Raw genomic sequence first — 27,193 nt, 5'->3', positions numbered from 1 at the left:
TGGCCTGACATGCATGTTGTCGTATTTGCAGCTTTGGCAAGCCTACTTTTGCACTCTTTGTATTCGACTTGGGTCAGCAGCTTCCTTGAGTGGCACATTTTGGCGGGAAGTTATCACATGCTTATTTTGGCATGAATCGTGCAGCACGAGACACCAACGTGTGTCTGACTGGTAGGGCCCAAGTAAACCGAGATGCACATGGTTGTTTTCCTATTGCATAGTGCTTTAAGACGGTGATGTAAAACGAAATGAAATTGCACCGGTAGAAGATGCCAGAATGCGATGCCTACCATGCCGCCAGAGCATAACAGGATGCTGACTTTGCGTTGCCTGCAAAAGGGAACTGCGGAACGTTTGGGTTCTCGCCTACGAAAAGCGTGCAGTACACTTCCAATAGCACTACGCCCCACACGCTGTGCAACAGATAGATGAATTAAGGTGCTTATTGCAATAGGGTGGGTGGCAATAGCTGTGGATGCAGCATGCAACGACCTGTGAGGGAATTTGTTGGTACCAGAATAGGAAACTGAGTGCACACCAGTGCTTTCATGTGAGATGAGCGGGTGAGTATTGCGGGGAAGCTACTCCAGCAATAGTTTTCACTTGTGGGAGCCTTGCGCCTTTTCTTATGTACACATGACCTAGCGGCCGAAAAACATATACAGTCGCAGTTTGGCAATGTACTGAATGTTGGTACCAGAAGGTGATGTTTTCTGGTAACATGTGAACTGGTATAAAAGAAGCGTAATTGTATTGGGTAAATTTTTGTGTTCTCATTCGCAAATGTTGGCGCTGGGAAATTGTGCATAATGGGGGCCATCGTATCATTGAGGTTATGCTGGTTACACACGCAGCTCTTTATGTTGTTTTAACTAACAAATCAGTAAAAATATTATCAACATTATAATACGCACATTACGTGGACATTCTCCTTACGAGAGTACCTACATTAGGAACGTCGCTGAGCCTGCTTCTGATGGGAGTCTGATGGGGCGGTTCTTATAAATCATAGTTTCGTGTAAATGTGCGCAGCCTTCTGCCATATTTCAATTTAATATAATGTGTTTTGTAAGGTACAGTGGAATCTTGTTGATAAAATCTTCAAATGGAATGGAAAATAAAACTTATAATCCAAAAATTGTAACATTTAACGAAAACTTCAAAATCTATGAAAATGGGTGTACTCAATGACTAACTCAGTAGCAAGGGTACGTGTGGCACCAAGTGATATTACACTGCCTAACACATTATGCAGAGCAGCATCACTCAACACTACACGAACCGCAGCCAATGCATTTCTATTCAGCAATGTTGAAACAGCTCATCAGTTTACACTGAACTTCTTTCTTTTTGATGTGCGTAAAAAAGATTTTCTGGAAGTTAAAAAAAAGGAAGCTGCCGTTTCCTTACTTGGCCAAGCAGTTGCGCACTGCCAGTTGGTGCGGCCGCACAGCCGCAGCAGCGCTTTACCGCCGTCAGTGCGCCTTGTGCATTTTTCTTCCAGTTGGGCTGGAGCTTATAATGTTGCTCATGGGTCGTCGGAATGGTCTTTAAGCTTGCACACTGGAATATAAAGCTATGAGCTTTAGAAATACCAGTAAAGATGCTCTTCTGCAGTCGTGTTATCCAATTTCAGGTGAAAATGCAATTGTAATAACCGTACGAAAACACCTTGCTCCTGTGGAACGTTGATTGGGAAAAGGAAAAGAAGCGTGGTATCCCCAGAAGTGTATTATGCAGAATTATATAAATGAGATTCTACTGTATTCAGCTAAACATGTACAGCCTTCTTCAGCTTACTTCTGCTGATACCACATTTCAAAGCGTCGGTCAACTGTGCAAAGGCATCTGCAGCAATTCACCTCTGCAGTTTGACACTACCTGCCCTTCTGCAGCATGCTTCTGTGCTGTTGCGTTGATTAGCGCACGGAACTCCCTATGGGACTGGTTACACAGCAGTTTCATGACCAATGGAAGTATTGAAGGACTCTAGTCGCACTGAGAGAGCAAGAATATATAATTGTACATGGAAGCTCGTTCCTTTAGTCTAAAAGCCCCTTTTGTTCTGTCTCTAATATATACCTGGTAAAGTGTTTTTCATTCAGGGCCAATTCAATGCTATATTTGGGATATATTGCACCATTTAACTTTAAAATGGGACAAGATAAAGAGGTCGGGTTACTTTTTTTTTTTTTTTTTTGGACATTCACAAGCACTTTCTGCAATCCGTGCAATTTTTTATGTGACCATCTTCCGACTCGAAGCATCAAGAGCTGTCAAGTGTGTAGCCACAAACAAAAAGTGTTCTCTTATTGCTTCCTGTGGCTTGTGTTTGGAGATTTAATTTTCAGATTTACATCTTTACTATACTTACGTCTTACTAATCAATTTTTTATGTTCAGCCTTTGATAAGGTGTAAGGGCTTGAGTGAAGCTCAGAAACACTTAGCAGTATTCATTCCTGACTATATCAGTGTCTTGCAGTGCGGTTATAGAACGTTTGTCTTCAAAAATTAACTTGTAATGAATTATGCAACTAAAGGTGACATTTACATACACTTGAACCTCGTTGTTATGAAGTTGAAGAGGAAGCCAAAATTATTGTTTTGTCCATTACTTTATTATACCGACTACTGACATTTACTGCAGTGTATGCCCAGTGGTATGCGCAGCTTTAACATGCAAAGAAGGCTACAACTTCGCGGACCGCCGAACCGCTGCGCAGCCTGCAATGAAAATTAAATAAAACAACAAAAGACTCTCTGGTGTGTACAACACGTGACATTTTAGAACCAACATGACAGCCAGTATGACAGCCTCCTTATGTTGCAGTGTGATGACCTTTCGCTTCCGCTTTCCACTTTGCTGGCTCATAATGTTGTGAAGCTTGTCGAAGTATACGGCCGACAGACAGCTAGGCATGGCTTCCAATATTGGCATCTCGGAGTGTGCGCTTAGCTTCGCCAGCTATGTACCGCAGCGAGATAGGTGCAACAAGATAAAGAAGTGCTGCTTGTGCGCAGGCATGTGTGGTGGTGAGAAAGATCATTGTTGCTCGATGGCGTATTCATTATGGGAATTTTGAACTGCCGTGCCAAACAAGTGCAGAACCCGGCAGAAATTGCTATGCCCGGTGCGCAACAGTCGGTATTTTTGGTTTCAGAGATGAATGTAGTTTGTTATATCCAATGGCAGAACAATTTTACTTCATTCAAACGAGCTTTAAAATGCATGGATCCTTATTGGTATTTCAATGGAATGGCATTTACTTTTGTTATATCCATTATTTCGTTATACCCTGTTTCGTTATAACAAGGTTCGAGTGTATTTGGTTTCAGATCATTTTTGTTGCTTGCTTAACCCTTTCAGGGTGAATGACGTAAAAGTACGGCACCGAAAACAAGTCCATAATGGTCGATGCCGTATATTTACGGCGCCGTATGTACATTTAAAAAGCGCACCAATTCCCTCACTTTTTTTTTCTTGCGCCTCCCTCTCAGTTTTCGTTGCATGGTTTGTTTTAAAGCTAGTTTGCTCCGGCACGTCTTTATGCTACCGCTCGCACATTGGCGCACACGCGGGCAACGGTTTGGGTTTTGTTCACGGGCAGTTTCGGCTTCTTGGGCTTACAAAACTGATGGCTATCTCGTTACCAATCGTTCAAAGGGTGACCGCCTGTTTCTCGCTCGTTTAATGCTCACAGGGGTGCGCATAGGAAGGATGCCATCGTGCATGCGTTTCCTTTTCTTTTCCTTTCTTTCTGTCTTTCTTTCCATTTCTTTCTTTGGGGGGGGAGGGTTGTGTGCGAGAACTAATTACCTCTGGTTGGCGATCAGATGAAGATTAGTGGAAGTTTGTAACACGTATTGCTTTTTTGATGCGCACACAACCACACCGTTTTCTTGAGGGCGCTCACCTACGCAGTTTCATTAGCTATAGACGTAAATATTAGTGTAAGAGAGGAACATTTGAGACGTAAAATATTCTCATGTGCGCATTTTCTAAGCCTTGAACTGTTTGTGTAACAATGCATCAAATTTTTAATTCTTATAAGCTTATTTTCTTTTTTATTGTTATTCATGAACAAACAATATATATATACCAACGCAGAATATATTTTTCTCACTTTACAGTCACCCTAGAAAAATTACGGTAAATTTTTTTGAAATAGGTTCCTCAGAAAAATGGAATCTGCAATAAAAAAAATCGACCCTGGGCCGTTGCATATGACAAAAAAAAAATATCTACCCTGAATGGGTTAAGTGAAGTGATACCATAAGAGGTGTAACTTTAGATGCAACATGACTCCATCATGTCAGACTGGAAGAATTCAGGTGGAACGATGTTCATAAAAGAGAGGCATAATTTTATATTAGGTGCATAACTAGAGTGGTGTTTTAAACAATGACAAAACTTGTGTTCACTTTTGCACGTGTTCTCGTGCCAAAGAGCTTTGAACCTATACCAAACAAAAAAAAGGCATGTGGAAGCCCTGCTTTAGTCAACACTTGTCTGCTTTCTGAAATCAGGCCAGCATCAGGAAACAAGAGTGCCACCACATTTCTTTAGCATTCAGTCTCAGTGCAAGTACTTTGGCCTGGTATAGAGTACCCTATATATCTGGTGGCATATAAGGCGGCTTTCTAAGGTTGCATGGAAGTGCAGTTTTTTTCTTAGTCATGGATCCTGCAAATGTTCTAGCACTGGAGGCTGTGAACACAATGTGGTAGTACATGTCTGAAATTTATTGTTTCTTTGTTTCGCCCTCACTTCGTTTCTTTCTTTTCCTCTAGGCCCTATGTTTGGGAGATCTTGCACCTCACTATACGAAAGATGATCAAGCACGTTCGAAAGTTGGAGTCAGAACTAGAAGACGCCAAAAGCAAGCTCAGCAAGGTTGTACTTTCAACATTGAGTGTTTGCATTTATGCTGTCAGGCAGAAACTCTTGTAGCACCTTGTGGTCTCATTCAGATAGTAGTATCTCTCTTCACCCTGTACATCATCACCTGTGCATCATCACCTGTGCATCATCACCTTCTTAGAATCCTGCAATTTCCTCACATAAACTGCCAACATTATATATTACCAACATTATATATTACTTAAGATATGCAGCATATTCTCATAAATGATTTAAGCATAGGGGTGACATCTTAACATGGGCATATATAAGTATGCACAGGGGGAGGGAGGGGGTTAGCTGCGTAAGTGTGGGCAGCAGTGCTAGTGGTGACATCTTCCAATGTTGATAATCAATTGCAATGCACTAGAAATGATCTTTCTTGTGTTGTGCAACTCTTTGTTTCAAAAAAAGAAAAGGCGAGAAAATAGTGTCGCATAGTAGTGACGGTGAATAATACAGCAGCAAATCTGTGAATGACAAAACTGAATTTTATTGGGTGAACTTGTGCCCACAAAAGCAAGTTACACTCAAAGCACAGCGATAGCGACGAACACAGTCGGCGATCATCGAAATTTGATCTGCCAGTCAAGTGCATTGGCTTTTATACATGAGCCATCAAAGGTTCCAGAGAATGAATGAATGAAACCACGTTTATTCCACATTAAAATGCATCGAAGACGCTGCGGTGGAAAGAGGAGTGGTGTTATTGGAAAAGGGGAAGGGTAAGGCTGCCTCCGTTTTATTAATGAACGTCCTGGAGGCAGCTAAGTGGGGGCGTCATGACGCTTGTGGCTGTCGCGGAGCCGATCGCCGACGGGTGGTGCTGCAGGGTCCTGAAGGAACAGCAGCAGTGCTCGCCAGAGCTCGATGGCATGGTCCGGAGACGTGGTATCCGGGCAAGCCCAAGTCCGGAGAAAAGAAGGCCAGGGTCCCCGCTGTATGGTGGCCAGGGCACGAAGCCTTGGCGGGATGTAGAGGGGGCACTCCCAACAAAGGTGGTTTAGATCAGCACGACATGTGCACATGGAACAGAACCCACTTACGGGTGGTGGTGTGCCACCCTTGTGGAAACGGTTCAACAAGTGAGGAGTAAGGAGGGTGCTTGTCTGGATTCTCCGAAGCAAGACTGAATCTCGCCGTGTGAATACCTTCGGTGGAAGTGACGGTATAGAGAGTGGATTGCCCACTGCTGCGAGGTAGGCGGCACGTCGTTGTTTGGTCGCATGCTTGTCTGCCATTGGGTCTGCTACCTCAGGTGTGGTAGCTAAGAGAGGATAAGGATTATCGGAGGCTCTGGCTAGCGCGGTAGAGAGATGAGCGCGCGCCAGTCTATGAGCCTTCTCGTTTCCGGGGATACCGCAGTGCGCAGGGACCCAGTGAATGGTAACATCGTGACCGCATTCACGGAGCAGGCGTGCCTGGTGCCGGATATTCTGCAGTACGGGATCTGTGTAAATAATATTAGCACATGCCCGATGGGCAGCCTGAGAATCTGTGTACACATGACGGTGAACAGGGTCAGTTTGAGATGAAGTTGCGAGGGCCCACTCCAAATAATCTAGGATGGCCATTAGCTCAGCGCGGGTGCTGGATACTGCTTCTGCTGATATATGATGGCGGCGGTTCTGATTTTCATTTGTCTGGTCGTACCACGCAGTCGCATAACAAATGTTACTAACGTCGTCTGCAGGCAGTGCAGCGTCCGTGTATACGATGCGTTCAGTCAAGGAGAGTGAACTCGTAGCCTTAGCATGCCTCTTGGCATATGCAAGGCGCCGCATTCGCTGAGTAGGGTCCACATTGAGAGGAAGTGGCCTGCCATCGGTGAGAGCCGTGATTTCCCACGGCGGCGTGTTGTTGGGCAAAATCGGCATTTTGTGGACGTCATACCCGAGGAGCATGAGCGTGTGTCGCCCGGCTTTTGTGGCGCGAAGTCTCGTCTCTTGTGTATAAACGTGCATGTCTACGAGCTCGGACAGGTTGTTGAGTTTGCTACAACTTTTAAGCGCTTCGAGGCTTGTGTACCTTGGGAGTCCAGTTACAATGCGTAATCGCTGGTGCCCACGTGTCTTCCATAGAAGTTTACACAATTCGCATTGCACATGCATTCAGATTACACAAGCTTTGGTGATAACAGACAGGAGAAAGATAACATTTGTTAGACAGTGAAAAGCGGTCACCTGAAAGAGATTAACAACTACACGCATCAATGTCCCCCTCTCAAAAAGCATTGTCCTGATGCTACAAACATAACAGGAAAGCGTAAAAACAAAAGGACACTTATTAAACAGTAACAAAAAAAAAGTCCGAAGTAATACAGTCCCCCACCAAAAAAGAAAGTCCAAAGTACAGTAAAACCTCGTTAAACTATACCCGCTTAAACAGTAGTTTCGTTTCCAAAGTAGTAAAGTCAAATCCCCGACTCAGCGGCCATTGAACATAGTGTGTTTTGTATCTACATAAACCGTACCAGCTTATTGCGTACGTATGGGTTAACACGTAGTGTTTCCACTTTTCGTCGCGCAAACACGTCGGTACGTCTCCATTGGGCAGCCCGGTAGAACAACAAGCCTCAGAGATTGAAACAATGGCCTCCAAGCGCCCTGTGCGTTTGTGCGTGAAGCCACATCAACATCGACATCATTTCAGCGCCGTGCCAGATAGCGTTGTGGCGTCGTGTCAGCAAGGACTCGCGTTATTGCCAATGCTCGGATAAAAAAAAGACGCCGGGGGCTCAGCATTGAAGAAAAATTAGACATTGTTCGTGCTGTCGAATGTAACGTGAAGAAGTCGGCGCTGGCACACGACATGGGTCTACTGTTGACTACAGTGTGTGGCATGTGGAATGCAAAGAAGTTGCTCAGCGGCGCTGCTGTGACCGCAAAGAGATGTCACCTACGAGGTTCGACTTTTTGCCATTGTTGCCTCTGTTGTTGCCGAAGTGTCGACTAGCGACAGTGATGAGGACGACATGGAAAGCGACTTCCTGCAGACGTTCACAAGCGTCATACACAGACAGCGAGCCTAAGCTCTACTAGAAACCTGAGTGCAGCTACCCAATTAGACCATTGCGATCTTCACGGAGGAGATTAGCCGTCTATTCTACCATGCTGACCCAGAAATGTCAGAGGAGAAGAAAGTCCGCCTACTCATACGTGGTGTGAAGGAGGAACTTTTCGCTGGAATGATATGAAGCCCACGGAAGACCACCAATTAGTTTTTTCGCGAGGCCACCAGCATCAAGAAGACACTGGAAATGGGGAACCGGCAATTCAACTGCCACAAGAATTCAACAAACTATGCCGGAGTTCAGTCAATGGCCACCAATGACCTGCACAAGACTATCAGAATGGTCGTGCGGGAGGAGCTTCAGAAGCTGTTCCCTTCATCACAGCCTCAAGTGGCTTCGATTGCCGACGTCGTATGCAAGGAGCTCCAGCAATCACCAGGAGTACCTCAATCACCACAGCCTCAGCTGGTAGTGATGACGTACACCACGGTAGCCCGCCGTCATGTTTCCCCTCCATGCCTGTGCCAGGGCCCGGTAATGCCACAGCTCCATCGCCCACCACCGCCGCCGCTGCCAGCTCGCCAACCCATCACCCCGCGCAGCATTCCAAGGAAGACTGACATTTGGAGAGCCCCCGACCACTGTCCGCTCTGCTATCACTGCGGAGAAACCTGCCACATCTAACGCTGATGTCCTTACCGCGAGATGGGACTGCAAGGGTTCGCCGTCAACGTACCGCACCCTCAGGAAGGTGAACACTCTCGTGATATCGCCGACTATCTCGCCGCTACTCAATGAAGCCCTCGACGACCGTCCCATTCACCATCACCGGGCCACTACTGTTACCACAGTGCCACCCATACACTGGCCCAGCCCGGGGCAGGTCCATCAGCCCATATCCGGAAAACTAAAAGCAGCAACCAATGGACGTGTGGTTGCTGTTCGTCGAACTGACGAAAATCCACCGCCGCCGATAAAGACGCCGAAGAGACTATCTCGACGACGTAACAGCGACATGCTGCCATTCTGACGAAGCCTGCAAGCAAAGAATGCGTTGACCAAATACCTGACAACGCAACGTACCAGCCACACGTCAACATGATGCAGCCATGATCCGATGCCAAGACCTAACTGCAACGCAAGACAAAGAACCACCGACCTCGGCGTGCTTCTCAACAGCCACGCAGTAAATACAGGGGCTGACTACTCCATCATCAGTGGATTGTCCGCCGCCAAGCTGAAGAAAGTCAAGATTTCATGGGATGGCCCTCAAATTCGGACAGCTGGAGGACACCTCATAACGTCAACAGGAATCTGCACAGCAAGAATTACAGTTCATGACTGGACCTACTCAGCACCTACTCCAGATGTCACGTGGTAGTGACGATGAATAATATAGCAGCAAATCTCTGAATGACAAAACTTACCTTTATTGGGTAAACTTGTGCCCACAAAGGCAAGTTACACTCACAGCACAGTGACAGCTGCAAACACGGTGAGCGATCGTCGAAATCTGATCTGCTGGTGAAGCGCGTCGGCCTTTATACATGAGCCATTGAAGGTTCCAGAGTAATCGCTCGTGCTCGCGTGTCTTCCGGAAAGTTCTACACAATTCGCGTCGCACATGCAATCAATATGCAATCAGATTACACAAGCTTCGGTGACAACAGACAGCAGAAAGATTATATTTGTTAGATGGTGAAAAGCGGTTACCCGAAAGAGATAAACAACTAAACGTGTCGATAGCTTTTCTTTTTTCACTGCTAACGTGCACACCAGCATTGGGATGTGGCCACTGATAACAACTAAAGTTTTGCATGCTTTGGTTTATCAAAGCATCACAATTTGTCACCACCAGTGCCGATTCGAATTTGTTAAACACCTTCTCATACTACGTTGGAACTCCGTGAGAAAGACACCACCGATTGAAGCAGGTTTAATGTCATAATGATGTCATTCCGTCCCTTTTCATTTTTTTCTTCACTCTTTTATTTTTGTCACGCTCTTCTTTCCGTCTTTACTTCCCTTTTCCTTCCCCTAGTGCAGGGTAGCAAACTGGAGGTTTCAACTCTGGGTAACGTCCCTGCCTTTCTCTCATTTGCATCTCTCTCTCCCACTCAAAATCATTCATACTCGTGTTAACTGGCACTCATTCCTGTTCATACTCATGTCCACTCAAACTCACTGGCACTCACTCTCAAACGTACTCATGCCCACTCACACCCTTTGTCACCCACTAACATTCCACCTGTGAAGTGAGTGTGCAGCGAGTGAGTATGCCAACCTGTGCAGGGAGCATTATGTTGGGTGGCTTTATATTTTTTATTCGCTGAGTTGGGGAGATGACAGGCAGATAATGTCTATTTGTTCTCAAATCCACTTCTTAATCATGCCTACGACAATGTAGATTACTCAATAACTATTTGAAAGAATCTTGCAAATTTTGAATGACAGCCATTCAATTGAAGGCGCATGAAAGGAAAAATTGTCATCCACCCTATCCCGAACCGCGACGAATTTTTCCTCAACTGCAACACTTTCTTTCTGATAAACCTGTATACGACCACATGATTATGTTCGAAGTTGAAGTTCTTTAAATAAACCCACAGTAAGGTACTGAAAACTTTTCGGAACTAGAATATGTTTGCCCTGCCTGAGTAGCCGATTGAGTTAGACCCATTCCCTAGGCATTTTGGAAAGTGCCCACTACTTGGCCTTTTTTGATGTCTTCGTGCATACTGCTTCATTGTCGTTTGGGCCTACTTTCGAGCACACATGAGGCCAGTGTAAGTTTATCCCTTTTCCATTGGGCACCATGTGTTTGAATCGTGTAAAGTACACCACGGCCACGAGACTATAACATTCTCGCACAGTGAAGGCATCACGCCGGCGGTGCTATCGCTGTCACGGGTTTACTGGAAGAGGTATTTCGTATATAGTATTGATGAGAAAGGGCTTCACAGGTAGTTTTAAAAAATGAGTTATAGCTGGCGTCCTTTCAACCAAAGTAGAGACCTTGGCTAGTTTACAGTCAAACACAAGGGCAAGCTGCAATTGTTTGGGGCAACCACAGACCAAACCACACTTAATGCCTTGAAGGCATTAAGGCATACCCCCCGTGTGATTTCGTTGAGAGATGCGGGTGACACTCTGAAGCTTATGCTTTCTCGATTAATATGGTAGTTGTGACACTCATGATGACAAATACGAGCTGCTATTGTGGCACAACTTGTAATATAGCATTCAGCTGCTGAAGTCAGATCTTAGCTACAATCCTCAAGAAGTGCCCATGTTCGAGCATGCGCAGGACTGTTCATAGCATTGTCCCTTTAATTTGGTCCCCAAAAAAATTAACTGATGATTACGATACTCGGAATTCTGAAATTTGAGCGTATCGTGTTTGACAGTGGCCACCAGAGACCTCCGCCCACTTATCAAGCATACGCTGCAAACGGCATGATAGCCGGTCAAATGGCTTCCGTTTCGTCACCGTCGCCTTCGCGCTGCACTTGCCGCACTAGTTTTTCACGAGCACTGTTATCAAAGGATGCTTGAGAGTAAGAGACATGCTTCCCTCACCCTCTTTATTCTCGGCGCAAGCGAGCGGCAACGGTGGCAGTGCCACGATAGTGGACTGCAGCCACTCCCTGGCCGTTCATAGCGGCCTTAAGTTTTTTTACCAAGACTGCACCTGTGGGCAAATGAGTTGTGAAAGAAAAGTCACAAAGCTGGAGTGTGCATATGGCATTCCTACTGTTAATCTTCCCATAATTTTGTTTCTGTTTTCTAAGATGAAAAATAGAAAATGCAGTCAAGAAAAAGCACATATTTGTAAGGCAGTGTGGACATTTAACATTTTTTTTATGAAAGGGAAAAATTGTCATCCATCCTGAACCAAGACAAATTTTTCCTCAACTGCGAAGCGTTCTTTCTGAGAAACCCGTATGGCTTTCTTTTGTAGCATCATGCTACATTTGGGTGGATGATAATTTTTCTCCTTCATGATACTTCCTACACCTTGCGGGAGAACTGATTTTCCCAACATTCAGCTAGTTAGTTATTTAGTTAGTTAGCAAGTTAATTAGTCAGCTAGTTGACTAGTTTCGTATTTTTGAATTTTGGCACATATTGGGTTGGTGCTTGTTTTCGTTTTATGCATCTCTCAAGATCAAAGCACTGCCTGTTTCTTATGGTAAGCATTTGTCATGTGCTAGCCCGCAATTTAGCCTGCTTTAGATAGAGATTGATGAATGACTAATAAACTTCAGCAACAAATGACTGTCAAAATAATCGAACAAATGGTTTGCAGCAACCATACAAACTTGAGTGTGGCTGCCTTAATGAAAATGAAGAAGCTATGCAAAGAAAGGTAAACCTAAAGCAATGTCAGGGTAACCTATATACTTGGCATGGTAATACATGTGCAGAAAGTGTGAAGGTCTATGATTTACAAACCTTAATTTAAAGGAAGCCTGCAACACAAGCCCGTGTTTACATGCGCTTACAAGTAAATAAACAGGTATTTGCTGGCACATTCCAGTCCTTGTTTTATTCATTCAGTGCTTGTAAGATGTCAAGAAGAGTGGTGAACTGGACAAGTTCACAGTGATTTAGCAAGGTAAAAAAGGAAAACGGGATGCGTGTAATCTGTCTTCCTTCTCTGTGTCGTTGTCTGTTTCATATGCCTGTTTCAGAATGGTGAGCATTTGAGTGAGCTTTCACTCATTCAAATTTTTCAGTATATACTCCTTTTTATACAGAACAGGCAACGCTATGAAGGTTAGAGTGACTCGCTGCTTGCACTCACAGCCGAAAAATAGCGCAACACAGATAAAAGAAAGATACAGGTATGCGTCATGTAATTACACTTAAGGGGGGACATGGGTTATTGAGATAACCATGTTATTTCTTGACGAAATTTGGTAAATTTGCATATGCTCATTCATTTTTTGTGTTTACTGTAAATATCCAATTATATTTTGCATATGCATAGTACTTGCCGAGATAATAATTACCTTCTATTGTGTGTTGAAACAATTAAACTTTCCTGCTAAAGGGATTGTTGCAAACAACATAAAGTTGGATATTACAGTGCATAAGGATAGCAATGCTGGAAACAGATTCAAAATTGAACAATTATTTGTCATTTGACAGCTCATTGAAGTTCTGTGTTCACAGTATCATAGCAAAAACAAATTTAAATGTAAATAAAAAATTTTGGAGCTGAAAATGAAAAATGTGCTCTCAATGTCGCATTCCCAACACATTTAGCTGTGCTGCAAAAAAAAAAAAAAAAAAAAGTAGTAGCTCTAGCTGTCCTAGGCCTTAAGATACTGATGCAGCAAACAAGCTAAGTGACCAAAACTTGTCTTGGGAAAAATGGGAAAAAAGAAATGTTGATCAGTGCTATACAGTAAAACCAATTTGCATATTTGCATACAGAATTGACTAGTAAGCTGTGCAGTATTCTGCTTGCACTATTTCAAGCTTTATGCATTTAGCTTCATTTAGCTTCACAAAAAAAAAATTACAGTTGTAGCTGTCCTAGATCTTAAAATACTGTTACCACAAACAAGCAGACTGAGCATAAAGTTTGTGTTAAGAAAAATGGACAACTCGATCTATTCGGGAATACAGTGAAGTATTTACATGTTAAATGTTGTAACAAGCTAGTATGCCTCTGGCACATGCCCCAGTATGTATGCTGCAGTGTGAAACGTTTGTTATTGGGAAAAAAGAAACAAAGAAATCGTGTCATTTGGCGATTACTGGTGATTACTGGCGTGTTTGTTCACGAGGAATGGGTTGCACGTTTAGTCGGCATGGCATCACCGCAGGTTGCGCACAAGATGAATAACTTTAATCGTAGAAAATGTCATTTAATGCTGTTTGCCAATTAATAGTGCTCGGCATTTCGTGACCAGCGAGATTATTCACGAGCAATGGGGTGGACGTTTGGCCGCTGCTCCCGTGCAACGAACTCCGTACCAACGCCGCGTCACCGCAGATAGCACACAAGATGGCTATCTGTATGGTGTGACCGCAGTCACGTTCATCTTTGCCTGCTGCCGCACTGCAACTGGCGCTTCACACAAGGCAACAGAGCATTTATAGAATAAAAGCTTACAATAACGAGGTGCGTCTCCATCACATCCGAGCCAGCCGCGGCTGCATCAGCGCAAGCAAGAAAATCTGATTTTCGCTTGGTAGCTGGTGTTGAAGCAAAGCCTTGCAGTTTTTCTTGAGCCTTCACTTTCTGTAAATCATCGGGCTGCATTAGTTTTGCTGGAATGGTGCACGAACACCGGCCGCTGCCAGAACAGCTTTCATCTACTAAGCCTATTTCGCTGTCATAGGGGGAGGCTTTGGCGGTGCTTGGCATGGGTAGCAAACTATTGCTGGCATCTTCCAAAGCTACTGCGCACTTTCAAAAGTTTAACACCCTTCGTTTCTTCTTCTGTTCACTGAATTTATGGCCTGTAGCAAACTGAATTTGACATTGTTTCGTGCCGAGTTTCGCACTCCCGAGCAGACGGCAGCAAAAGTCTGCCAATGGCATGACGTCCTTACGGTCATGTGTCTCAGTCGATGAATGGAATTGCACATCGGGACAGCTTTTTTTCTGGCTTTTTATTCATACCCATTCAGCGCACAGAGCAGCAGTGGCACAAAAACTAAATGAGAAGCGCGGCTCTTTGAAACGAGACCAAGATGGCTGCGATTGGAAACTTAGAACAGCAACTGCGCGTCAGAGAAAGGCCCATTTTTGTGCTTTCATCAATAAAAATACAGCTCGTCGACGTCATATAAAATGCCATTAAGACCCAAATATTGGTTCAAGATGCATGAAAATTTCTGAGATAATGCATCAGACACTGTAGAATCCAAAAATAATGTTTTCAAAAAAGTGATTTTTTAATCTCTACTACCCCCGTGTCCTCTCTTAAATTTAAGTCTTGTACCTGTATGTTGCAAAACTTCATGTATTTATATGTGGAACGCGTTGGAGATCTAAATTCTTTATCACCAAATGAGTGGAGTGACACTTTTTCGCAATAAGCAGTCACAGGGCATCAGTAGCACTCTGCAACCAAAGCACAGCTATGTCACATAGTCCAAACACAAAAGTGTACGAATGATTACATGATTTGACATAACCTTACATCCTTTAGTTGTAATACAGTGCAGTCCACTTATAACGATATCGAGAAAGACGGAAAATATGATCGTTATAACCGATGATCGCTATATCTGGACTGCGTTTACCAAAAAAAAAAAAAAAAAATTTAGACGCGTTTGCGCTCTTTACCTTTGCAGCTCTGAACTCGAATTCGCTACTTGCTCTAAAGAATAGATGATGTATACAGTAGGCCGTGAAAAACAAACTTTATTTCTAGCGCCAATGACCGTGTCAAGGATTAGGCGCGCCGAAATGGTCCGAAATCTGCACTTGCTTTTGCGGCAGCTTCAGCTTCACAACCGCGGTGTGCATGGATTCCAGCTGCTGCGCGAACACTGGCGGCAATCCTTTAGCATGCATAAAATCAATTAAGGAGTCGATCGACGACAGTGCACTTTGCGTGGACATCGTGGTCGGGGTCAAGGAGCCACAGTCGATCTCGTCACTGTCGCTGATGCCGTCGCCACCGTCGCACAACTTTACGTCTGTCGAGACAGCACATCTTCGGCGATCGCCTCGTCGGTGACCTCATCGCAGAACGAGGCAGCACTGTCTGCAGTCAAAAACTCCTCCTTCGACACACCACCTGTGTCACCAGTAGGAACGAGCTCCCAGAGCTCGGTTATGTCAGCGACTTCCACCGGGTCGGTCTCAGCGGGTTGGGGAAGTTCGTCCTTACGCACAAAGCCCGCCTTCTTGAAACAATTGGTGATGAACCACTGGTAAAGCGCCTCTTCAACATCGGCGTACAAAGGGTCTCTAACCCCTTTTCCGCTGATCGGAATGGCCGCTGATAGCTCCTGCCTTCACAATCGCGGTGCTCCCGGTTTTCAAGATGGTTGAAATCGTTAACTGGACGAGCTCATACTTCTTCACGAGGGCGCTCACCTTGAAGCCGCATCGAGAGTCCTGCAAAATATCCATCTTCGTGTCAAGCGACACAGCTTTGCGCTTTGTCGGCGCCATCTTCGAACTGGGTTGAACCGTTGGTAGCACGCTGCTTCGGTGGCGTCAGCTTGCTATCGCGAGAGAGACGCGGGACGGGCGCCACCGCGCCGCTTTGCTTGTCGCTTCTTTTTTTCTTTCTCTCTCTATCGGAGCGACTGTGGCCGACGCGCGCGCATGAAGCAGCTAGCGCCATCTTGTGGCGCGCTGCGCCAACGTTGGCTGCGCCTACTCGTGCGCGGGCGGGGCGAGACGCGCTGCGCGGTAATGGCGGCAGATACGAACTTACGGAGGTAAACATCGCCTCGTCTCGACATCGTTCGTTTCAGGGAACTAAGCAACGCAAACGTTACGATTATTTGGCACGGAAAACGCCGTCGAGACTGCAAAATTTTGATCGTTATATCCGATATGCGGTGAATAACCGATCGTTATAAATGGTTTTTTTCCCCATAGACCTAATGCATAAAATGACACTCTCATGTCGACCCATCGTTATAACCGATATATCGTTATATGTGGTATCGTTATAAGTGGACTGCACTGTATAGGAAGTAGTTTTTCAGTAGAAACTGTCTCATATCAAAATCAACTGCACTTCAAAACATGTATAACCTTGCATCTGCAAGTTGTAGTTGTAATATATGAAGTATTTGTTCCGTAGAAAGTGTCTCAGATCAAAACCAATTACTCTGCAAAACATGCGGAGCCAGACTTTCATGACCACACTGTTGTGTAGCTTCCACAGCATTGCCTGCTATATATGAAATGAAGTATGTATTGTCCAACATACAAAAAGTTGACCTACACTGCTGATGTGCCTGAAGGGAAATATTTGTGTACATCACATGCAGGGTGACTCAGCCGATAAGGACCATCCCACGGACGATATGGTCGAGAGGATGGAAGAGAAGCTTGAAGCGACTCAAAGTGACCTCAAGAACCTCTTTCTCATCATATTTCAGGTATGGTGGGGCCGAGTTTCTTTTTCTCTGTTGGAGTTGTGTGCATCCTTTTTACTTGTAGTAAGCAAGTTCTGTGTGTATACTGTTATGGCTGCTCAACGAAGAAAAAGTGGATGTGGCCTGTAGAGTTGAGTTGGAACTCGGCAGGCCATTAGTGTTCTGTCAGAACTCAGCAACTTACATTCGAGATCACAGTTGCCTCTAATGTTGCAACAAGCTAGCATAGGCGAAACTGGAACTGGTGGCCGCAGCGATATCTGGTTTTAGAAAACTTTTGAACACGATGCAAATGGAATCTGTTTCAGCACAGGCTGTTTGCACTAGGCAAACACAATGCAGCATTTCTCTCCTATCTTATCGCACCTCTGTCTTTCTGCAGCACGTAGCTGGTAGAGTTAGGCACACCTTCTGGCATTGCAGTCTAGGAGGCCATGCCTAGCTGCACCGCGCCAGTGCCTCCACTTCTCCCTCACACTGCAGCGCACCGCGCTGCCTGACATAGTTAGGTGCAACCTCCAAGATTGCGTAAAAGCGGTACGAGATGGCCAAGCCAAGCCGGTGCACTCACACAGCGGGGCCACAGCAGCCGCCAGGACACGCGAGAGCGGTGGATCAGAAAGTTTCACTTTCACAGGCCGAATGTGTCCACGTATGCGGTTGACAGTAGGGCAACTTTTTTTTTTGCCTACACTGGCTACACAACTGTAGGTAGTGTAGGAAGTTGCAATTTCTTTAACTGCTGTAGAAAAAGTGTAGCTCTGCCCACCTATACGAAGGCATTCTTTATAGCAGTAGTGTAGCATGAAAACTACACTTTCTGCACCGCAGTTTCAATGTGTAGGTTGCAGACAACAAACAGGCTTGCATCGCAAATGCCTGGCGCCATTTTGTCTCTGATGTCGGCACTAATGTGGTGACTATAGTGAAGGTTCATTGCAGGGACGAGCAGCGATGTGCTGCTGTGTGATCGTGTGTCAGAAACGGTCACAGAGGGAGGTGAGCTAATTCTCCAAGAAGACAAAATTATCTTACATACATATGGTGCAGGCTGTTTCAGACTCCGCGCTATATTATATCCATAAGAATTCTTCGTGCACTGTGCATTCACAATGTACTGTATTTAGCTGCAGTTGGTCTATATTTGTTGCTGAAAGGAAACTCGTATACTAGGTTTCAGTGTCAGGCAAGGGCATATATGCACCCACTAAGTGCGAAGTCAGGTGCTTTTCGTGTGCTTATTATCTTACTCACAGATGGTGCGGGCTGTTTCAGACTCCGCTATATCCATAGAGAATTCTTCGTGCACTGTGAATTCACGATGTTCTGTATTTAGCTGCAGTTGGTCTATATTTGTTGCTGAAAGGAAACTTGTATATTGGGTTATAGTTTCAGGCAAGGGCATATATGCACCCACTAAGTGCAAAGTCAGCTTTTTGTCTGCTTATGCAGAAGAGGATACACAGTCTGCTCTGATTGGCTGTAGCCCAGTCATCCAAGTGCAGTGCATGACATAATAGCCTCTGCCTGGCACCACACTAGCCTGCGCAAGCCTGCATGAAGTGTAGGTAAAAAAAAAAAGACCTAGTGTTTCTGGTGCTGTGCCAAGCCCTGTCAATCGTTTGCTTCGAAAGGTTTGCAAAATCTTGCAAAAGTGAAACTACCGTGAAAACCGGACTCCCGGTTTTACGGGAGTAAAACCGGGAGTCCGATCGATCGATCGAGGTTGATCCCCCAACTAACGAATTCTAAAAATGAAAAAAATCTTTTTCAATGGCAAAAGTACCGAAAGACACCCTTACCTTGAAACAAATGCGACTCATGCACAATAGTGACAGTATTTATTTAGATGCTGCTCGCATGTGCACCCGGCCAATTTTTAACAGTATCGCACGACCATCGACCCGCGGGCTTGTCAGCACCTTATTAACGGCGCTGAGCGGCGAAACAAACAAGATGCGCGCATGTGTATGTGTGCACTTACTTTCGCTATTTTGCCGCTCCGTGCCGTGACATGAAGGTGCTGACAAACATGCGGGTCGATGGTCACGCGATACTGTTAAAAATTGGCCAGGTGTACAGTACGCAGAAGGGCACGAAGTGCGCAAGCGCTACTCCGAATCAGAGCAACGCGTTTGATTAGAGTTGCCCGAACTAGAGTCGTATGACGAGTGCTTCTCGCTGCGCAGCTTCCAAAGGCGTGTGCAATCTCTACCGCTTTCAAACGGATGCATTCGGCTGTCACAGGCAGCGATCTTGCACGCAGCTCCCGGACGAACTCCTCAACCTTGTCTTCCAGTTTTGCGGTCCGCTGCGGTCCGCCCACGAAATGATGTTTTCTGTTGGTTTGCTGCTTCTGTCTCCGCCAGTACCGAATGCTCTTTTCGGATACTCCAAATTCGCGCTGTGCCGCGAGGTTGCCATGAACTTCCGCGCACTCAATCGCCTTTTTCTTGAATGAAGGCGACGGTGACCTTTCATCGGCTTCCGCTCATTTTGAAACGAAATGTGAAAAAGCAGCCTTTAACCAATGTGACTTTGTGACAATGTAAATGCAAATTGGCGGTAATGTTACACTGTACTAGAATAGGGGCAGTGTGTTCACACAGCGGAGCACGCCGCGCACTGCTTTGAAGCCGGGAGCGTAGACAGGTCCCGGATGTATGCGGCGGCGCTGCAGTCGCACGGGCTGTACGAACGCGTTCTCCGTGTGTTGCAGCCGGTTGCAGCGTGCTTGCTCAGAAGGACTCTGAAGGAATTCCTCGAGATTGTCTCGTTGGGAGTCACATGCAAAAGGATTGACATTTGTTGGGCGTGTTAGTAAACTGACTTGGAAAGCATATTTAGCGCCTGCAAACGAGGACTGAAGAGAGACGACACCACAATGCACTAACTTCAACAATTTGATTTTCAGGAAACACCCGCCTATTTAACTGTGCATGGGTTAAATAGCTGGGTGTTTCCTGAAAATGAAGTTGCTGAAGTTAGTGCATTGTGGTGTCGTCTCCCTTCTGTGCGTGTTCGCTGGCGCTAAATATGCTTTCCAATCCAAAAGGACTTTGCAGCTTCTTGAGCCAGTCGGCGGCAGATGGGCTCCGTGTGACATGTGCAACACTTTGGCTCCGTTAGAATACTTGGAAGGGGAGGGTTTTAAATACCTATTGACATCTAGACTAAGCCAATATAAGTTCTAGAACTTCTTGTGAGGTAGTCGTGCGGATCCAACAATCACCCAACGCCATCTCAATTTTTTATTGTTGTGAATTGCCTGTCTTTTTATAACTTGGCGAAGGCAATGCAAACAGGGAACACAGAGGTCAGTAAAGATTTGGTATCGCTACTTCACTCATCTGATAAATCTGACAAGGAAGGAGACGTTGCGTGACTTGATGAGTTAGTTGAAGCTGGAAATCTAACACTGTAGGGTAGATCAGGGCTAAACAGTACTCCGGCAGAGCACCGGGCTTATGTGGAGAAAAGGAGCGATGATCGCCTCATCCATTATATATGGCAGGGTATGCCGCGCAGAAATATTTTACTCGCAACAAATGTGAGGACTGCCACTCTCTTCTTTTGCAGAACTCTAGTGTCAGTAGCAGTCTCAAAATTCACAAATTTATGAGAGGGGAGGATTGCTGTATCCCCCCAAGTTGCTTTTTGAAGCACCAAAGAAACTTGAGGGAATATATTTACAACCTTCTTCAGCAAGGAGGAGCTTTGCAGCGACAGCATAGTTGATGTCATGATTCTAGTGAAAGCTTTAAATTTAATGGGCTATGCCATAGGCTGCAAATTACATGCTGATGATTTCACATCAGCAGTTGAGCGTTTTTATGTCCTAACAAGGCTGCACTCTTATGTTAAAGGTCTCAATCAGTGAAGAGAAGCAGGACGAAAAAAGAAATTGCACATTAAAGTTGGCTGGTGCAACATATGTATGCTGACCCTTGTCTTTTTTATCTGAATGCACTTTTTCTGGTCCATTCAAAAAGCAAATTTTTTAAATATAAAATAAGAAATGAATTAAGGAATTCATTTGCACATATTAATTCTGCTGTAGGTCTCCATTGTTTCGGATGGAATGTACTCGCACTGTTTTTCTGTGTTTTGACATACTGTGTGTAGTTTTGCAGAGATCCCGTTTACTTCATGATCACTTTTACTTCATGAGCACTTCATGATATAAATAAAAAAAATCACGAATAAACTGTTCAAATGTAGTTGCAGGGGGCTTGCGAAACAGAATGAAAGAACGAGGGACAAATGTTTATCGCGAAAGAAGGTAAATGCCAAGCAGCTAAGCTCTTTGGCTTTGGGCTATGTACATACATATTGTTTTGCCTTCTCCTATACAACAGCGGCTGAGGAACTAAGCGCTTGACGTTTGGTCGCGGATGCCGCGGCCACTTTTTTATGAATGCGAACCGCAAAAGAAAATGTGTGCGCCTGGAATTCGAGTTGGTTATAATCACTTCGATGTCCTTCACTACGGCATTATTGCCAGCCGAGCTTTCCGTCCGAATAATTTCTGGTTACGTGGCAGCGTGGCTCAAAACAAATTTAACGGTTTTACGCCACTACTTCGGTGTCTGCAAAACCTTTGCTGTCAGGCTAATAAATCCGTCTAATGGGCGTTGAAATGCGCTAGGAGTGCACATATAATTCATTTATTATATGAAGTGAGTTTCGGGGATGCATCTTAGCATCCGCCGAGCATTTGCACGTCTATTTGACTGCGACAGAAAATGATTATCAAAATATCAACATGCAGCGCTGGCGCTGCGCCGTACGTTCCGTACCGCCCATGTTCCTACGGCGCCATCTCGTGCTATCTACATGAAGCGCCTCAGCGGCGAGCGCTTCCTGAACACACTGCCCCTATTCTAGTACACTGTAGTAATGTCGCCACGACACGCTGCTGCTGATGGCGATGGAGAAGGCGCTTCTTTACTTCATCCGCCCATTGTTGCAAGACCTCCTTAGTTTTTCCGCCAATGTCCGGTATATAAGACGAGGGTCGACTTTTCACAATAGTTTTTTCAAAAAAAGTTCGTCCTATATTCCGGTTTTTACGGTATCTTCGAAAGCCATGGATTCGGCATGCCATGTTGTGCATGAGCTGCGTGCTGCTTGATTTACTTCATTCACATCGTAGAAAGCTAGCTGTTCTCTTCGGCCACGTTGCTGTTTCACCGGTTTCACCGGTTTCACAACAATACGAGTGAGGCAAGTGGAAAGCAAGAGCAAAAGACCATCACATTGGAACAGAAAGAGGCTATCGTAAAGGCTGTCATGTCCGGTTGTTAAAAAGTTGCGGGATAGTTTCTTGCTAATGTTTTATTGAAATTCCACCATATACGCGGCTGCGTAGCAAATCAGCGGGCTGCTGAGCCGCAGTCGTCTTTGCATGTGTAAATTCGCACACACCATTGGGCCTATACTGCATTAAAGGCCAGTAGTCAATATAACGAAGTAATGGATATAATGAAAGAGGTCCCATTATAGTCTTTGAACTCGGGACCTTCTCCTGTATAATATTTCCTTGTGCTGTATCTCGTATATTAATAATAAAACATCATTCAATTCAAATTGCGGCTTCACCTTCAACTACGTCATTTGCAACGAGGTTCGACTTAGCACTATGTTGTTTATTTAGCTTTCCTCCTGCAACACTATTTCGTGGCAGATTCTGTAGGTGAATATCTCCAAACTAGTGGTAGTGTCAGATTCATACTGAGAGGACATGCCTTGAGCACAGACCAACTTCAATTCTGCAATTGCACTTTATGTCCCAAGGGAATTATTGGTTTGTTTAATGAGTTTTAAGACATTAAATAGCTACTCAGTGACTGTTGTACTATTTCTGATGTCCATCAGCACGAATAAGGTAGGTGTCATTGAATGTTTTTAAGATTTGCCTAAACCTTTGCTGAAACACCAACTGTACTGTAATCAGTTGTGGTTTCCACATGACATTGAAAATAAACATTATTACCATTCTTGCAGAGATTCATCATGACTTTGACCGAGCACATCGGCCAGTGTGAAGTTGAAGGCACGAATTTCCAGACATATTGGTTTCGTTGGACGCTGGGTCGCCTGCAAGAAGTATTTTTCCAGGTAGAGTTACTCAAAGCGAAAGTTATTTGTTCCAAGCTCCTTGCAGAAATTAGGACCCATGGTTTGTACTACATGCATGACTGTAGTAGGTATGATGGTAGGTATGTAGTAGGTATGAGTGCTGTAGTCAGGTATGAGAATTGGTCCCTACCTTACCTGTCATGTGTAACCAAGGGACTCAGCTCATCAGAAGCATCACTACTACACCGTATCTGTAGGCTGTCGGTGCAAATTCTGGTATGCGACACGAGATCGGACTTTCAGCCTCACCAATGTGTTAGTTTTGCCACTATTATGGGGACGTGCTACATCATTTGTTAGACTGCCCAGCGTTAATTGAAGAGCAAAAGACTGCTTGTAGGGTTGAAATGTAGAACTGCTGTGTGCATGACCATGGAGGATTAGTCTTCCCACACAGGCAACGTGTCTACCAACTGGGAAAATTGGGAAAACCATGAATTCTCAGGGATTCTGAATAGTCCGGAAATACTCAGGGAAAACTCAGGGAATTTGTGCTTCTATCAGGGAAAATTCGCTGTAATTTTATTGAAAGGGAACGAAAGTCGCGCTAATGCTGGCTTTAAGTAACAGAGAGGGATTGTAAAGAATCGTCTTTGACGCTGTGTCGTCGGCTGGAAGAGTTGCCAGTGTACAGTCAACGACAGATTTTCCGGATGCTCGATTTTTGGGACATGCCCTATAATTCGGACGGTTTCACGGCACCACCACATACCCCATAGAATCAGTGTATAGAAATGTCTGAAATTTCGGACACAAGAACCCTTCGCCATCCGATTTTCAGGACTTTTTGCTATGATCGCAGGTCCGAAACGGCTTGCAGGTCCGAAACGGCATTAATCAAAGCCTCTGCTGCTGCCATTTCGTTTGATTGGCTCGCCGCCTCGAACCGGCGCTCTCGCACGCAGATCCGCTTGCAGCCGTAGCGAACACCGCAGGAATGCTAAGCCTAGCTGCTTCGACGTTCGCTATTAAGCTTCTTGCCGTTCGGTGCTATGGTTTCCTTTAAAAGACTTCGCCGTTGTCAGCAATAACACCAATTCTGTCTTTGTAATCCTCGCGATTGGCTTCGAAGCTATAAAAGCACAACGTGTTGCACAATGCCAGTGTCTGACAGTCAGCTTTGCCTCAATACAGAAATGTGACGCGGTGAAGCATGCGCGTAGTATTGCGGTGAAGCTTAAGCGCAGGAAGATACAATTGTCACTGGACACAGTATGTATTATACTTGCGTGCACACGCGGTCTCCTGTCACATTACGAGCACCTATATACCTAATAAGTTTACTGGCAGTCATTCAGAGCTTTCTTTGGACGTGCCTACTGCGATTTGAGTCCCTTGGGGGCAGTAAAAGGCATGCATTCATTTTTCCTGATTGCCCGATTTTTCAGACGTTTTCGCGCCCTCGACGGAGTCCGAAAAATCGGACGTTGACTTTATAACTGTCCAAGAGGATGCTTCATATGGTCCCCGGAGTGAATGCATGCCGGAAGGAGGGCGAGAATAGGAAGGACCGACGCATTGGGGGATGAGCGACAAAGAAAGTGTGCCACCGCTTCTCTGAAGGAGCTTGAGCTGAAAAAACAAAGTGTTGGCTGACGCTTGGATGCAGGTGTCCCTCATCCAAACCAAAATAAACTTTAAAGGGGTGAGACACAACACTGAGGCATTGTGTGCGGGCTGCGAGTGTGTCAGGACAGTTGACGTTGGCTATCCAGCTGCTGAGAGAGAATCTCAATTATGACAAAGTTCGGGCCTCAAACCAATGAGCTTGCTATCAGTTGATAGAAATAGCTCATAGTTGAAAATATTTGCTTCTGTATGCACCTCTTTTTATTTGTATCTGAAAATGTTTGACTCAATTTGTAATGGGCGTTATCATTTTCTTTTTTTCGAAGATGTTTTATTCGCTGTGCATTTTACTAAGCCCTACCTTCTGTTTTCTTTTTGAATAAAATAAACGCTACTCCTTACTATTCAAACTGAATTAAATAATTTTTTTTTGTTTTTGACATGCTTATTAGAGTGGCAGCATCGGGTGACATGGTGTCAGCCCATCTTGACATAATACAAAGTTCAATGTCACTCAGGAAATTTTGCGAAGGCACTCAGGGAAAACCTGGAAAACTCAGGGAATTTGTACATGTCAACTTGGTTGACACCCTGACAGAGACACTGGATTTTCAGGAGGCAGGTGTTCTGCCTCTTATTGAAAGGACACTAACGGCAAATATTAAGTCAATGTGGACTGGTATAGTACCATTCCAGAAACCTCACAGTGCTTGTTTCATGCCAAGAAAAGACAATCGCCTGCCACGAGCGAGGTGATGTGATGCTGCATATTTCATCACCGCCCTTTACTGTCTTTGGTCAGTAAAACAGCACCCAAAAGCTGTTGCTACAGTCTTCTTGTGTAAAACACAAAAGTGTGACCAGAAAGCAGTAGGAAACAACATGACACAACATTTTCTGCTGCTTGCAGTTAGTATGAGTCGCAAGCCAACAAAACCAGTGCAGTACTACTCAATATCAAAACTATAAAATCGTGATGGCGCAGGCAACAAGGGGACGAGCGAAAATGAAACTTTTTGACCATCTGTGTTGTTGTCAAGGTAACGTAAGAGTTTTTTACCTGAGAATTCAATGAAAGTGGACCAGTAGCATTTTTTTTTTTGTACTGTAATGCAATGAAAGGATATTTCTTTATTATCAGTAATTGAGTACTAGTGACGCGTTGTTAATGAGACGTTATTACACCATCGACCTAGTACTAATAGAATGTCCCTGTAAAGTCTCAAATCGTGTCCGTAATTTACATTCCTTGCTTTCTGAAGCTCTGACCTGGACAATATTGACTCGTCAGACATTTTTGAGCAATAGTCTAGCACTTTAGCTTGATTTAATATTTGCCTTTAGTGTCCCTTGAAGATTCTTAGACCTATTTTACCAATGAGCAGTGGCGTTTAGCAGTACTTGCCAATAGCCACCATATGATTGATGTTGTATGGGACTTCAGGGAGTGTAGACACCCTACCTTTCCTCCGTTTGATTGCCTTGTTCATTTCCTTTTAACGGGGCTTGTGATAAGTGACATGCTTATGTCGCATGTAACTCTGTGGAATATTTACTCCGCATGAGACGCTTGGGTAGAGCAATCAATTGCTGGCATGCTTTTACAAGGATACATACGCCATAATCATATTTCACCTATTCATCACATGCCTGCAAAAAAAATAGTGTTTTGTTAAATAAGGGCTAAATGACGATTACGAAACCTTCGCTTTTTTTGTCTGTGTAGAGGCATTATTAAAACTCTCACAAAGTTTCCTCGCGGCCCGAAAGAAGCAAAGCGATTAGCAATTCTATATTTGCAGAAAATGGGGCTATGTTATGGGTTACATGTGCTGAAAGCTTCCCAAGTGTATTTTACTAACCATGCAGGAAGTTTGGCCAATGTTCTGAAAGAACTCGTTGTGCAACAAAGTTGACATTCTGGGCAAATGAGGGGCATATTATGTGTGATGTGTGGGCAGTGTTTCGAGAGTGTCAATTAATTACCTGCGAAAAACTCCTTAAATAAGTGCTCAAAGGCATTATCTGGCAGTTACCGGCTATGTTTTCTAGTGTTCCAAGAGAACCCTAGTACACCGAGTTTATATGTGGTGAAAACAGGGAGCAGGTTAAGTGTAATGTGTGGCGAAATTTTAGAGTTTCTGGTGTAATTATGAGCTTTGAAAATAGGTACTCAACCCTCACTTTCTTCAAATCTTAATGTGTTATATGAGTTTTATAGTCTGTTTCTGTGGTGTATTTGGTAAATTAAACAAGGTATACCTCCTTGATGTTTTGTGAAAATAAGGAAAATGTTATGGGTAATGTAGGCAAAGTACAAAGTATGGGGATTAATTACAGCCTTTGCAGTAAATTACATATAATACAAGTGCTCCAGAGCATTATAGTTGTGCTTTACAAATGGTACAAAATTTAGCCCACTGCACCAAGAGAACGGTACAGAATGGTACAAGGTGCGCCATAAATATTGTCACAAGGCTTA

At 44.5% G+C, this 27,193-nt stretch overlaps 1 protein-coding gene across 1 annotated transcript in view; it reads left to right on the top strand.

The window, feature by feature from the left end:
* The window catches only part of Cbp80 (Nuclear cap-binding protein subunit 1), a 123,134-nt gene that overhangs the window by 93,855 nt on the left and 2,086 nt on the right, over positions 1–27,193 (top strand). Inside the window, exons 21-23 of the mRNA XM_050189232.3 lie at positions 4,793–4,895; positions 16,894–17,004; positions 23,008–23,121. Coding sequence (XP_050045189.2) covers positions 4,793–4,895; positions 16,894–17,004; positions 23,008–23,121 — 328 coding nt within the window. The remainder of the gene's footprint in view (positions 1–4,792; positions 4,896–16,893; positions 17,005–23,007; positions 23,122–27,193) is intronic.

The sequence above is a fragment of the Dermacentor andersoni genome, chromosome 2, assembly GCF_023375885.2.
Source record: "Dermacentor andersoni chromosome 2, qqDerAnde1_hic_scaffold, whole genome shotgun sequence".
In the NCBI taxonomy this organism is placed as follows: Eukaryota; Metazoa; Arthropoda; class Arachnida; order Ixodida; family Ixodidae; genus Dermacentor; species Dermacentor andersoni.
Note: the sequence above shows the minus strand (reverse complement) of the source record. Positions and strands in the feature narration are given on the sequence as shown.